A 14,158-nucleotide genomic window follows, 5' to 3' on the forward strand; every position below is an offset into this window, starting at 1 on the left:
TACAGAAATAAAAAGTTTAATCTTTATTTACACTGTTGTGAAATTAGCCACATGCTGTTTAGTCACTTGCATGTTAAGAGTCATATTTGGTTTGTTGGTAGAAAACTAAATCCTTTATGCCAAGTATAGCAAGGAAATGCATTTAGTTTTTTGCTTTTTAAATTGATTTTTAAAACATTTTTAAATATGTTTCCTCAAAAAGTGGCCTCAAAGTATTTGGACATCAGTGCTATACTTAATGTACTATGTTCACTGTGTTAGGAAAGAAAATGTCTAAGAAAGTTGCTTTAATTTTAAACAGACTGTTTTTACACTGTCCAAATACTCCTTGGGGCCACTTTATACGTGTGTATAAACATTACATTATCGTTATTACTCTGTACAACAATAACATTGCATTATTTAGTGTTAAAATTCATAAACCTCTCGTTGCATCGCATTGTTTTGGCTGCTTTATGTCTAAGAGAAACCTGAGCAGAATGTATTTCAGACAACAAATCACATACATGCCATTTTGTAGAAAAAAAGTGTAAACAAGTTTATCACGATCATAAATTATGAAAACCTTTTTATTATAGTGTTACTTAAATATCTTTCATGAAGATAGTTAGTACTGTAAAGCACCTGACAGCTGCTTTAATAAAGAGACAACAATTGGTACAGTTATAAAACGGTCAAATGAATGCAAGAAGTACAAAATTCCCAAACACAAAAACAATATTGAGTTGTGTGAAAGTTTCATCTGCCTGTCATGAGGAGCCCCTATACTGCCATACTGTACACCACATACCAACGCAAAGGACCACTCACAATAATAGAGTAATTGAAATGTAAATGAGACAATTAGTCAGGGATACAGTGATCCACCGTCCCGTGAGTTGCACGTTTGGCATCACTTGAATATATTAGCAATAAATAGACAACACAAAAACTATCATGGATACTGTTTTAGCTGCCACTGTAGCTCCTTTTGTTCAAGAACTGAACATATTTCATGGCTCAAACTGCAAGCAAAATGAGATTCAACAGCCTATACTGTAGGATTAATTGGGACCTTCACAGTTCAGTGTAGGTTTAAGTGTGAGTTACTGCAGGAAGACGTTACTTCAAAAAGGCACTAGAAAGAAATCTTACACCTCACAGTCAATATAAAACAACATCATAATATTAAAATATACCAGATATGACTAACAGTTCAACTGGATTTTATAGAATAAAAAAAGTTTTGGGACTGAATTCTGGATTTTTAAAATTATTGTATTTTCCATAATAGAGAAAGGATTCTGAAATTTCATTTCATGATGAACAGACCAATAGAAATGGCCCAAAAGTACTTGGCAAAAATATCCTATTAGAAGTAATCAATGTTTTTGTTTCCTGTCAATTTACCATTTTGGAAATAGTGTTTTGTTCCGATGGCAACAATATGCTGAAAATCCATGCCTTATACTTGTCAAAAGCAATATTATATATTTTATAAAGTGCTAATTGATGATGTTAATTTATGAATGCCAAGTTTGATCAAATGTTTGTGTGGTAATTAGACCTAAGAGTTATTATGCCACCAATTAGCTGACAGTTCAACTGGATTTTCCAGAAGAGAAAAGTTTTTGGGACTGAATTCTGGATTTTTAAATGATTGTATTTCCTGTAATAAAGAAAGCCATGGATTCTGAAACTTCTTGCTTGTTCAGACTGGAGAAGTCAGTGAAGTTAATGGATTTTCTGTAATTGAAACTGTATGGATTTTGAAGTTACAAATAAGTGGTCTGCCATATGATGCCATTTCACCATCTGGCAACTCCGAAAAGGTATGAAACAAAAAACCAAAACAAAACAAAAAAAACAAAACAAACCTACCCTGGAACAAGAATTCTACTATACACATTATTCCCTTAACACAGCTAGAAAGACACTAATAAATGCTAATTCAAAATACATGCCCTTAACTTCTACAGTATAAATTCATGCAGAACTCTAAACAAGGAGTAAGACAAAAGTGAGAATAGCTCTGCCTTAGGGGAGATATTAACTTTTGACCACCACGATCATATGACGTTCCTGCCCTGAGGCTACACAGTAGTGACAACAGGGAATAAAAGGTAAAGAACCAGCTTAATGGCTCGAGTCAAAATATCCTTTGTCCTTTTAGGCAGGTGTTAACACATGAAGATATACGAGTCACGGTTAAAACCCTGACTACATGAACCAATGAACATATATGATCATGGTGATGGAAATCTCCCTAGAAAAAAAAAAGAAAGAAGAGAAGGTCACCAATTTAAGAGCTTTAAACTACCAAATAAAACTATTATTTGTTGACCTCCAAGTACCCTAAATATACCTCAATTGCATATCCTTGTTTTAGAGCCCAGGTATTCGGTACTTGAGAAATGAAAAAAAGACAAGCTTATTTTAAAACAAATACTGCATTTTGTTCATACTTGACTCCATCTTATGCAGAGCCATCCTGCTATGAGACACATTCAAAGCCACCTCACAACTGTCAAATAAGTATTTACCCCCAACTGACGCACAACTGCCATAATTATTCATATTTCCCCATCCCTGTTGAAATAGTATCATCTGAAAGTTTCTAATGACTTGATGAATCAAAGGCAACAGGGAACAGTTAGCATGAACATATCTGGATAACGCTAACTGGAGCTTATTAGTTACAGCAAAGTTAGCATTAGCCGTCTTCATCCCGCATGCAGAGCTGCTTGTGTGGTGTGTAGAAGTCAAAGCGGTAGCCTTTGCTGCAGCTCCTGATGCCACACTTGTAGGGGCTGGACCCATGACCACGACAGTATTTCAGCATGCATGGGTACCACTCCAGTCTCAAGGTGTAGCTGCACATGCAGGGTTGCCATGGGCCAGCAGTGGAGCTGCAACTCTGCAGGCCTGGACCCTCTGTTTTCTGGGGCAGCTCCTCAAATATGGAGCCTTCCACACCTGCATAAAAGACATAAAGCCAGTACCAAGGAAGAGGTCAAATTACAGTCAGTAGGACCATCCATTATGTCATTGCTGTCATGAGTCAGTCAGTCTTATTTATATTTTTGGTGTTTTTTTTTAACTTCTTTTGCATAATTTAAAAAAAACCAGTTATCATTTGCATCGTGTTAAAGTTCCATGATGAACAGACCAAATGGCCCAAAAAGTACTTGGCAAAAATGTTTAAAGTAACTCCCATTACAAGTTATTAATGTTTTTTTTTCTGTAAAGATAGCATTTTGGAGATAGTGTTTTTGTTTCACCAGCAGTGATATGCTGAAAATCCATGTCTCACACTTGTCAAAAGCAATAGTTTCACCAAAAGTGTCAATTTTATAAAGTGCTAACTGATAGAATTAACTTATGACTGCCAAGTTTGATCAAATGATTTTGAAAGACAGTAGACCTAAGGGTTATTAGGCCACCACTTAGCACTGTGTAAATGATGCTTAAATGATCACACTTGCCTCAAGCTGCTTTGAGTTAACTTTTGTCCATAGCTGCATCAGTGTCCACTTGCAACCTTGCCTCATGTATTCTATCCATTTCACTGAAGAGCTTTGCTATATAGATTTAAACTTTATGCAGGAGTTTAACTGCATTTTACCAATCAGGCAACAGTAGATGGGTCTTAGTCACAAACGGCTAACATAGTCCGAAAGTAGAGGGAAGCAAAGTTTCAGTGTGAGATTTATTTGCAACTTAGTTCCAATTTTAAGTTTAATAAAAACTTGTTTTAAACACAGGTTCACAAATGATTTTCCTTTACTGTATTTAATCTGTAGGTATCTGTTCATAAACAAACTAGCAAAAACAAATTTAATATAAAATGAAATGTTTGTATAAATTCAGAAAAAAGACATCAGTCATGACTGCATATGTGTACATATTTCTATATTGTGGTCTATTTACACAAAGTTGGGTTAGTTCCATCATTTATGTTGAATACTTTACGCCGCTACACTGACGTTGAACTGTGTGCTTGCTCTGGGTCTTTAACAAGCTTAAAACAAAGTGACTGCTGTGCGCTGATTGGTCTTTTGTTTTGACGTTGCGTTTTTATACACATAGAAAACAAAAGGAACGACAGATTTCTCAAAATATAGTGGAGTAAAAAGTAAGATTTTGACTTTGAAATGTAGTGGAATGAAAATAAAGTCACCCAAAATGGAAATAGTTCAGTAAAGTACAGATATAAGAAAAAAGTACTTAAGTACAGTAACAAATTGCATTTACTTCATTACTGTCCACCACTGGTAACAAGTCACAAAATTAATCATTCAATTTGATGAAAAACATTAAAATACAATTTGATTCGATACATTAATATTCATGTTTCCGTGCTCAGTTTCTTAGAACATTCAACATCATAAAAGTACATTATTTGCAAAAAAGCTCTCTAGCCACAAGCTCATATGCTAGTCAACATACCTTGACAAATCCTAGACGCTAGTATTTACATGATACTTCCCTGCAGTGCAAACTTATACAGCACTGAATATCAGAGACCTCCATATGGCAGACACTAACCCTTTTCCAGCCAGTGTTTGATGTCGTCTTTGCGTGTGTAGACGAAGTCTCGGGCATCTCGGCACACGTTGTGGATGTGGGAGCTGAGCTGCCAGGATAAAGTCAGGTTCACCGGCACATTCATACTCATCTGCTCCACACCACGATTCTCCTCTGCTGTCCGCACGACATGAGGGTTTTTCTAGAAGGTTCAGAGAACAGTACAGCATTTTAAGACACATAACATGATTTGCATGACTTGCTAATGTGTCAATCACTGCTCTTTATTTAACCATCATTCCTAGTTGTAAAGAACATTGTTTGTAGTTTGGCTGAGGTAAGAAGCTGAACAGTGAATTAGCATTTCAATATGCTATATTGTATTTCTTAGCAATTATTGGTTGGAAAAAGGTTATGAAAGATATTTCACATTTCTTATTATAACCAAGTATAATGCATTAATGAAATTAAATCCCCACCTTCAGATCTTTTTAGACAATAATGCTGCAGTTGGGGATTCAACTTTATCCATGTTAGAATGCAGTATAATTGATTTAGTATAATAAATGTGAAAACATTGAATTACAGAGTTAATAAATTTCACTAGTCGTTTTATACATTCAATGCACTTTATAAACTCTGAATAGCATCAAATATCTGATGATGCCCTGAGTCACTGTAAAACCATATTTAAATTAGATCTTTGTGAAGTCAGGGATTTACAGCCCAATTATTGCTTGAATTTTTCATCAGTTTAAAGTTGTACCTGTCTCAATCTGACCATGGCTTCACTGGGGATGATCTCTCCATGATCCAGCACGGTGATGAAACACAAGGCCTGGTACTGTGTCTGGCCCCGCTCTGGCTCACCAAGAACCAGCGCCCGCAGAATCTTCACATGCTGAGTAGAATAGAAGTACAATATAAACTGATAACTCAGTTCATGCCTGTTGTTTTTTGGGGTTTGGGGTAATCTGGAGCTGTAGAAAACAGTTTACATGTGTTGGGAGATAAAACAAAAATGGGAACTGACTGGGGGTCACTGAGGACTGTTGGCAATGAATGACCATCAGTTGACAGTCCTTGTTCAACATTGACCTTTTTTTTTAACCACCATACAAACTCTATTGTGTTCAGTGTGTCAAACAAACCTCCTATCAACACTAATATGTAACCACTGCCAAAGAGTCTACCGCAAATTCCTCCTATCTACCTGACTTTTTATACAGACAAAGCAAATACAGTGGCCTGACTGGTTTAACTAATGGCATACTGACAATTCAAATGAAGCACAGAGAAGATAAGTGGAGATCATGAATTCAAGGCAGCAACCAGTAGTGAAAAGTTAAGCCATATCAGTTGCCTATATAGATTTTGGTTTCCCAAATATTCAGATAAATCAATGTTGCGTTAGCTCACCACAAGGTAGACTGCCAAAGCACTCCAAGGCAATAACAAGTTAAAAGGCCGCATAGCTAAACATTAAGACTGTATCCTTTTATAAGGACTGCACAGTAGATTGTTTGTTACGCATTAACGCAAAATTGGCATTTGTAATACTGATGTCACAGAAGGCTGCAATATGTAAATAAGTCCTCAAAGCCAGCGTTTCCCCAGTGGTCCATAGGGCTGCTGGACGGTTCACGTTTTTGCTCAAACTCAACTCGCATCACACAACAATGAAGAAAAATCTTGGAATGAACCGTCTTGGAGACCCTGAGGATCAGGTTGGGAACTTCTTTTCAATCCGGGCACACTGTTATTGTGTGCCGAGTATCTTAGCCATGGCGGTCACAATTCCTCGATTTAAAAAGACATTTTCTTAATTGATTTATGTTCTCAATCAATCAGTTTAGTGATTAGTTTGCAATTTGAATAAAAAAACATGCCGTCCAGAGGTCAATATAAAACTGTGTTCAGCAGTCGGAAGGAGAAGTTTTGAGCACACAATGCTTTTGTGAGCATCACTAGACATACGAGATCCTGCTGGTGTGGGTTTCCTCTTTTTCAATCACAAATTTCATGTGTATGAAGTAAAATTAAACATTTTTCTTTTGAAATCTATGAATATATGAAATACATCTGTTTAACTATGCTGAGCAGCTTGGCAGACAGCCAACAAGCTCCTCCAGAAATATTCAAATTTAGGCTTTACTAATGGATACATTCTAAAGCTGCATAGAAAAGTAAATAAAAAGTAAAGAACATGGCACTTTATTGTCTGCCACAAGTTTGAGATGCTTCAAATGTCCGTGTTGAAGTAGATCTGGTGTAAGTAATATTAAGCTGAAGTGTTTGAATGTACATCACCATTAGCTTGGTACTAACATATTCCCACAGAGGAACTAGAGTACTCGGGTGAAAATCTCCACACTGAATACTGCTATGTAATGATATGTGCAGCCATGACAAGTTCATGAAATTAGTGGCTCAAAGAAGCATCAAAGATGATCATTTTTCAATGTGTATTAAAAAATGGTAAAATAGCATTCCACTGAATTCAATTTCATCTTTTTTCATTACAATATTTTACAATGTATGAAAGGTTCTGCCCAGTATGTTGTTGGCCCAGTTTTATTGTTTGGCCTGAAGCAGAAAAAATATACTCAAATAAATCATCAAAACACCTGTGGCTTACTTAATTATTAATGTAATAACTAGCGACAGACCAATCACAGTTCCAGTTCCAGCATATTTTGTGCCTTTCAGCGTTTCGATAAATCAAGATCTTAACATATCGCGAGGTGTAGCAATATAATCACAATACTGTTTTTTTGTTCATATCGTGCAGCAGTGAAATGGACAAAAGGCTCCAGACAGCTGTTCACTCTGATATTTATCAGACCAAGACACATGAAACTCAAGCCAGACCTCCTTCTCTGACCCCAATGCCTCATCTGACCTAAAGACCTACACACAGAGTGGGCCAATGCCAAACCGACAGTTCTCATATAAAAATGATAAATGATGGAACTGTGTAATAAAGTCTATTTCATTACCACAATGCTCCTTCTGTTTTGCTGGTCTGTCCAGTGCTGAGCAGTGGAACACTGTGTACTCTGAAGCTCAGTCTCTTGTAAGTCAGGCTGTAGAGAACGCTAGAGGGGTTTGAAATCGCTTTCCCGTTCTGTAACTGCTAGCCAGAGTGCTTATTTCCTCTTAAATCCAGCAAGCAAACCAGCTTTTAGTGTCGCCAGGCAACAGCAGCTGGAGCCAATCGCAAGGCAGAGCGCGTGTAATTAAGACACTCGGAAGGTGACATTCCAACCCTAAGAGCTAAAGTTGGACCTTTTAACTCTGAGAGAAGGGGGTGGGGGGTGCTAAAAAGAGGGGTGTTCAAGCTAGACCTACTCTGGATTAGAATGATCTAAGGTCAGAGTTGACCACACTGAGGGAAAAAAAAAAAAACAAAAAAACACACAGGACACTAAAATGCAAACTGTAGCCTTTGCGACGATTCAATATGATACGATTTGCCAGTATTTCAAGTATTACAGCCACATACTTTAATTCCAGAAACACAATTTACACTTCTGTTTCAACTCCACCAAAATCAGATGACTTTCATTTCTAAGGAATAACTCCGTATTTGGCAATATTTCTTATAGCTCCTAATAAAGCTTTTAAGATTTATTAAACTCTGCTTGAATGAAAACCAAAATAGGATTGTCGTTTTAACTCTGACTACACTTTTTATGCATCCCTGGACTAGTTGTTATTTACTTCACCTAAATCTTTTTTTATATGATACATGCAGTTGTGGTGTTCTAGAGTACTGACAATACTCCTGATATACCCAGAAAGTCATATTTTGACATAATTTACCACCAAGGCCTCTGTGAAGAGGATTTGAGAGGAAGTCCCTAAAATGTCCCACTCTAAATCTGACTTTGGTATTTCATCACTTTCAGGCGATACATCTGGTAGAAGCAGAAGTATTAATAGTCAAGAGGAAGAACAAGAAAGGGCAAAATAAATAAAAAATACTGTAAACAACATAAGACAGTTCAATGCTGAATAAACTAAATGCTCCATGTTCTGCATTGTCAAATCTATGAATATAAACCACTGGACTGCAGAACATGGAGGTACGAGAAGCCCAGATACTTCTGGGATATTCTTACAAACAAGATACAAATAGGTTTTGGGTAATCAATTTGGATGAATGATTAAAAAAAAAATAAAACCATGATTTAACTGACATTAAATTCATGTTTAGTACTTTTTTTCCTGTTTTAAATGAACCACATTCTCATTACCATAGTTTGAAGATAAATCTGTAAATGTTAAACACTTCACAATCATACGCTGTTGTCAGATTATGCATGTTAATGCTACTTATTATAACATTTGACAAAATATAGTATTTTGCAATTTTCTCTCTTTTGCTTTTGAGATTTTACTATTTGCTTATGCCACATAACATTTTGTCTTGGTTCATGTTCTTACAGTGAAATCATTAAAGTAAAAGAGATTCAACAGTTCAAAGTAATACAAACTTTTTTTTCTAATTGAGAAAAGCAATCATAAATATTGGTTATGAGAAACGTGGTAATGAGAATTCGGGATAAAAAATGATGTATATGACACTCTTTGGCCACGTATTTATGGAATACCTCTGGCAGTTTTGCAGATGTTTATGGGTGGGGTAGAAGTGTCCTTTACTTAATTGCTACATTAGTCTCACAGTTTCAATGCAAAACTAAAGAAGCAGACTTTGGATACTGAACATGGTCTTGGCTGATGGACTACATTTTGGGCAAAAGGAAATGTGTCATTTTAATTATGGGTTGATCTTTTGGTTTAAGGTCTGTCACTTGAGCAATCACATAATGAGAAATCTGCTTCCCATCTCCAAATTTCCAGCTGAACCACAGTATATGAATAGTGCACATGGAAAAATGCATGTTAACAAAAAAAAACTTGTGTTATATAACTGGCTAAATTCTTCTTCAAGGTATTTTCAGTGTCTTTAAACATGGGGTATGTACTGCTAACAGGGGTTTGTGTGTTGGAAACTTTCTATCTGATTGGACCTGCATAACCCGTACATGCACAGTAAACAACCTGAACAAAGCCACCCAGCAGTGGTGATGGAGCCTTCTCTGCTGTAAGGTGGATGATACACTATATGTGGAATTATAGTTACTAGAATTTTTAAAATAAGTAAATTGAATCCCATATAAACCTTTTAACTTTAATGTTACAGGGTTCTTAACCCTTGGCTAAAGCTATCGTTTTGCAATACACTCAGTTAAAGTTACAGTTAATTTGAATGTGATTACATAATTTCATAACTACATGGTTACAAAAATGATTAATGTCTAGATACATTTTGTATTAACAGGTTCGAGTCTGTTTGAGTGGCTAAAACCTGACTGACGTTTATTTTTCTGCAAAACAAGACTGTACAAGAACTTTTCATCAAAGTTTATAACATCTCTTCTACATAAAATAAAAATGTGGGGTCAGCTAAAGATTTAGAATCTGCTTTCGACAGAATTTCAATGACCCAACAGTGAGACATAACTACACAAAATACTTGGTCTTTTTCTCTGAATATTGTGGCATTCTGTGTATAATGAAAATATCTTGGAGTATCGTGATATTTTTGTCGTATCGCCCACCTCTGTACTGGTATTCATACACTGTAATACACTTTAATATTGGTAGCTTCCTACCTAGGGGTTGGCGATGTGACAAAGATATACCATCACTATACACTATATGCATCATAATATTTCAATTTTCTAAAGTTTGGTAACAGTAGTGCCACATTTAAAAAAACTTTCAAAAACAGTAAAATAATTTTTAAAAAACTTCCATTTACTGCACTAAATCCAGAAAAACAGGCCAAATTACGCTCTCTTCGTTATGACGCCTGCAGCTGATCAGGGTTTTTAGCAACTAATGAAATCCACCCTGCGCTCAGAAAGAAAATGTTTTATATGTAATGTGATGCAGTTTATCACGATAATGATATCGTCACATTGCCCAGCCCCCCGACACACTCGCCACTCCCCATCCCACTCTTTTTGCCACTCTAATTGTAATAGAAATCTCACACTGATCCAGGAACAGGTCGCTGCTTCTTTGTTTTGCCTCAAAAGTGAAATGATGAGTCAGATGAGAGCAAGACGCATGAGAAAAAAAGGGAAAAAAGCGCCCCACTTTAGCACTTAGATGAGTAATAGTATCAGTGGGTGGAAGCTGGTTTTGCCTGACTTGCCTGATTTGACTATAAGCTCAACTGACACTATTGTTCAGAAGTTTGGAATCAGTTCACATTAACATTTTTGTGTTATTTTATGTAGGAAACTAACCACTAAAAACAAAGTAGAAGTTGAGAAGATGAGAGATAGCATGTGCTTCCACTGAGTGATGGGGACCCATCCAATAAGCAAGGCCTATTATCACCGGAGATTGAACTGGTGAAGCGAGACCCAAATTGGTTTAATATTACGGAGAACACTGATTCAAAGCATTTCCACTATCCTGAAAAGAGGCATCAAATGACGTACACGGATGTAGATGGACTCGAGCCCTGCAGAAAGCTACACTCTCTTCTGCGGTTTACAGCGTTTTGGCCTTCTTCACTGCTTTAGATGCTGCTGGATGTTTTCTCTCTCCTCAGTAGACTGCTATACCTTTCAACCATTTCCTCCCTCAAAGTGGCTTGGCTGCAATGTTCAGTCATACTGTAACTGCTCCTTGGCGTCTAGCAGTTACACTCCATCCAAGTGTCTCTGCACTCAATGAACGGAGCAGATTGGAAGCACAAGCGAGGGGGCCGGGCTTAAGACTGAAGAAAAGATGCTCTGTTCCAGAGAGACTGGGCCACATGCAACAAGGTCTGGATGAGAAGCGCTTTGACAATATCAAAGACAAAAATTTGTTTAAAAAGGGGTTTTCCAACATGGAACGCCGTCATCGATTCTGATGCTGAATTTAAGGATGTAAACATTCTGAAAACCAGTCATTTTATATGGTGCAAAGTTGCGCAATGTTCTACATGTTTTCTCAAAGGCATGTTATTCTGTACTTGGATATTATTTTCTTATTACTTTTGACCTTTTCCCTTTTACTATTACTTTATCACTGAAATGTATTTCTATATGAGTACACTACACATCCTAAGTCCATACTCTATTGTTAACTGCCTGCAAAGTTGATAAACCAACAGTTATGAAAAATATTGGATTATTTCATTGGATATTACAGTTATACTCTTTTTTCTCCCATCTTACTCACTTTTTTTTTAATCCATGTTCATCTTGTGTGTATTTGTTTTTAAAGGGGAAGTCCATTCATAATTTCTACAGAATTCACCTGTTGAGAAACGTACTGACTCATTTTTCTTAACAGTACTGGTGATGGGAACCAGGGCTCGTGAGGTCTACAACACAAATATAGCCGTTTTATTTACTATTCAAAGCCACCAGTGTTATTTTTTGTGCATGTGGCTGCTGTCAGAAGAAAACCTCATATCTCCATTTTTGTCGTTTTTGACAATTTGAAAATGCCTGTTTCCCTTTACACGGTGTGTAAATTTCATGAAGGATGGACCAAAAGAAACAGCCAAAAATGGGGAGTCTGGTTCCATTGACTTAAATAAAAATGAACGGAGTTTTTTTTTTTCCTTCACCTGTAAATTTATCATTTTGGAGATTTTGTTCCGATAACAGTGAGATATACATGTTCAAGATGGTAAAACAGCAATGGGTACTTTTTGCCCTTACAGTCACCATTAATAGATTTAAAAATGCCCAAACCGTATCTCAAAACTGTTAAATCATTTGAGAAATCATGCAGCATATTTGCAGTTGTTTCGTGTTATAGACTTTTACAGACGTCTGGTTCCCATCACCACCACTGTGAACAATTCTGAGTCTGAAAGTTTCTCCAGAGCAAAGCATTTCACGTCAAACCACCCTGAATGTCTTTGTTTACCTCTCAGTTATTGAGTTCTGGGGAAATTCTGAAAGTTGGAATTCCCCTTTAAATGTACCACATGTGGGCCGTAAAGTTCCCAGTAACTCTTAACAGTAGTGCGATATTCAACTGGCTGATATCTTCAGCAGTGCGATATTCAACTGGCTGATATCTTCAGCATCTTCATCTCATTCTATTCTGTTTTAGGACTCTTTCCTTCACTGAGAATTTCCATGGTGCGCTCTTAAAAAAGACAGTTCCTCAAGGGTTCTTTAGTAAAGGGAATGGTTCTGTATAGAAGCATGGGTGCTATACAGAATCATGAGTGGTATATGGTTCTACGTATTACCTTTCTGAAAATGATTCTATATAGCACCAAAAAGGGTTCTTCTATTGTTACGTTTGACATTGTACAGTCTTTAAAAAGATGGTTCTTCAAGGGTTCTTTAGTTTAATACAATGTTTCTATATAGAGCCATGAACCCTCTTGCATGATTTAAAGGGTTTTCTGCATCGTTAAATAGTTCTTCTTCATATTGAAGAAGAATGTGCTGTAGCTGGTTCTATATAGAACCTTTTTCAAAAGAACCCTTTCATGATGCGAAGGGTTCTTTGAACAGTCATTTCTTTACCATATTCTTTACTAAAAAAAAACCTTGAAGAACCATCTTTAAGAGTGTATACAAAAGCAGAATGCTTTTTGGTGCCCTATAGAACCCTTTTCAAAAAGGTTCCATACAGAACCATCTACAGCACATTCTCCATCAATCTGAAGAACCATCTGACATGGTAAATAACCCTTTAATCATGCAAAGGGTTCTGTAAGTGTTCATGGCTCTATATAGAACCATTTTCTTCACTAAAGAACCCTTGAAGACTCATTTAAGTGTGTAGACAAAAGCAGAACGTTTCTTGGTGCTGTAGAGAACTATTTTGGAAAATGTTCCATGTGGAACCATATGCCACACGTTCTCCATCAACCTGAAGAACCACTTAAACATGAAACGCATCTAAATAGAATCACTTCACTAAAGAGCCATCAGTGTTTAAGAGTGGGTCTGGACAGAGTTCAGCAGGTCTTCGCTGGCCAGGCAGTGTTTTGTTCCAGTGTTGTCCACTCACCCGCTTGAAATCGGCCAGGAATGTGATCAGAGCTCCATCGGCCTGTTTGAACTCCAGAGTGATGATGTCCCTCTCACTGTCCGCCTCCAACACCTCCTGAGTGATCTGACCACCGCTTAAGCGCACCAGAACCTTCAGCTCGGAGGCAGCAGCGCTCATCCACAACAACAGAGCCACAACGGCGAGGGAAACTCGGAGTGAGGCTGCTGAAATCTCCCTCGGGCACATTACAGAAAAGAGGACAGAGCCGCTCAGGAACTTCGCTCCCAACTCATTTAACACAGCAGTGGGACATTTCTCCCCAATCACCCCCGAGTCTGCTGAGGAGCTAAAGCCGACAATACGCTCTCAATCTCAGTCACCGCGTTCAGACAACAGGCGCCGCTGCCCCGAACCAGCCCCCCTCACTCATTTCTCTCCTTCACTCTCCACTCATCCTCTCCGTCCTCTCAGCTCCACAGCGGCCCAAACACGACAGCTTTCTCTCCGGGTGCCGGCTCGGCGGTAACGTCTGGCGGTTTGATAGTGATTTTATCGTGTTTTTCGTCCCATTTCTGACTGTATTATTTCTCCCCCTCCGGCCGCTGAGCTTCAACTT

The 14,158-nt window shown here is 37.5% G+C and overlaps 1 protein-coding gene across 1 annotated transcript; it reads right to left on the bottom strand.

Moving 5' to 3' along the window:
- Nucleotides 1-14,158, bottom strand: oafb (OAF homolog b (Drosophila)). Its single transcript, XM_017699788.1, has 4 exons — nucleotides 13,561-14,158; nucleotides 5,273-5,407; nucleotides 4,528-4,708; nucleotides 1-2,955 (listed from the first exon to the last, which is right to left on the bottom strand). Exons 1-4 carry the CDS (start codon nucleotides 13,786-13,788, stop codon nucleotides 2,693-2,695), a joined length of 807 nt encoding a protein of 268 aa, XP_017555277.1. The 5' UTR covers nucleotides 13,789-14,158; the 3' UTR covers nucleotides 1-2,692.

This window comes from Pygocentrus nattereri, chromosome 23, assembly GCF_015220715.1.
Source record: "Pygocentrus nattereri isolate fPygNat1 chromosome 23, fPygNat1.pri, whole genome shotgun sequence".
NCBI lineage: Eukaryota > Metazoa > Chordata > Actinopteri > Characiformes > Serrasalmidae > Pygocentrus > Pygocentrus nattereri.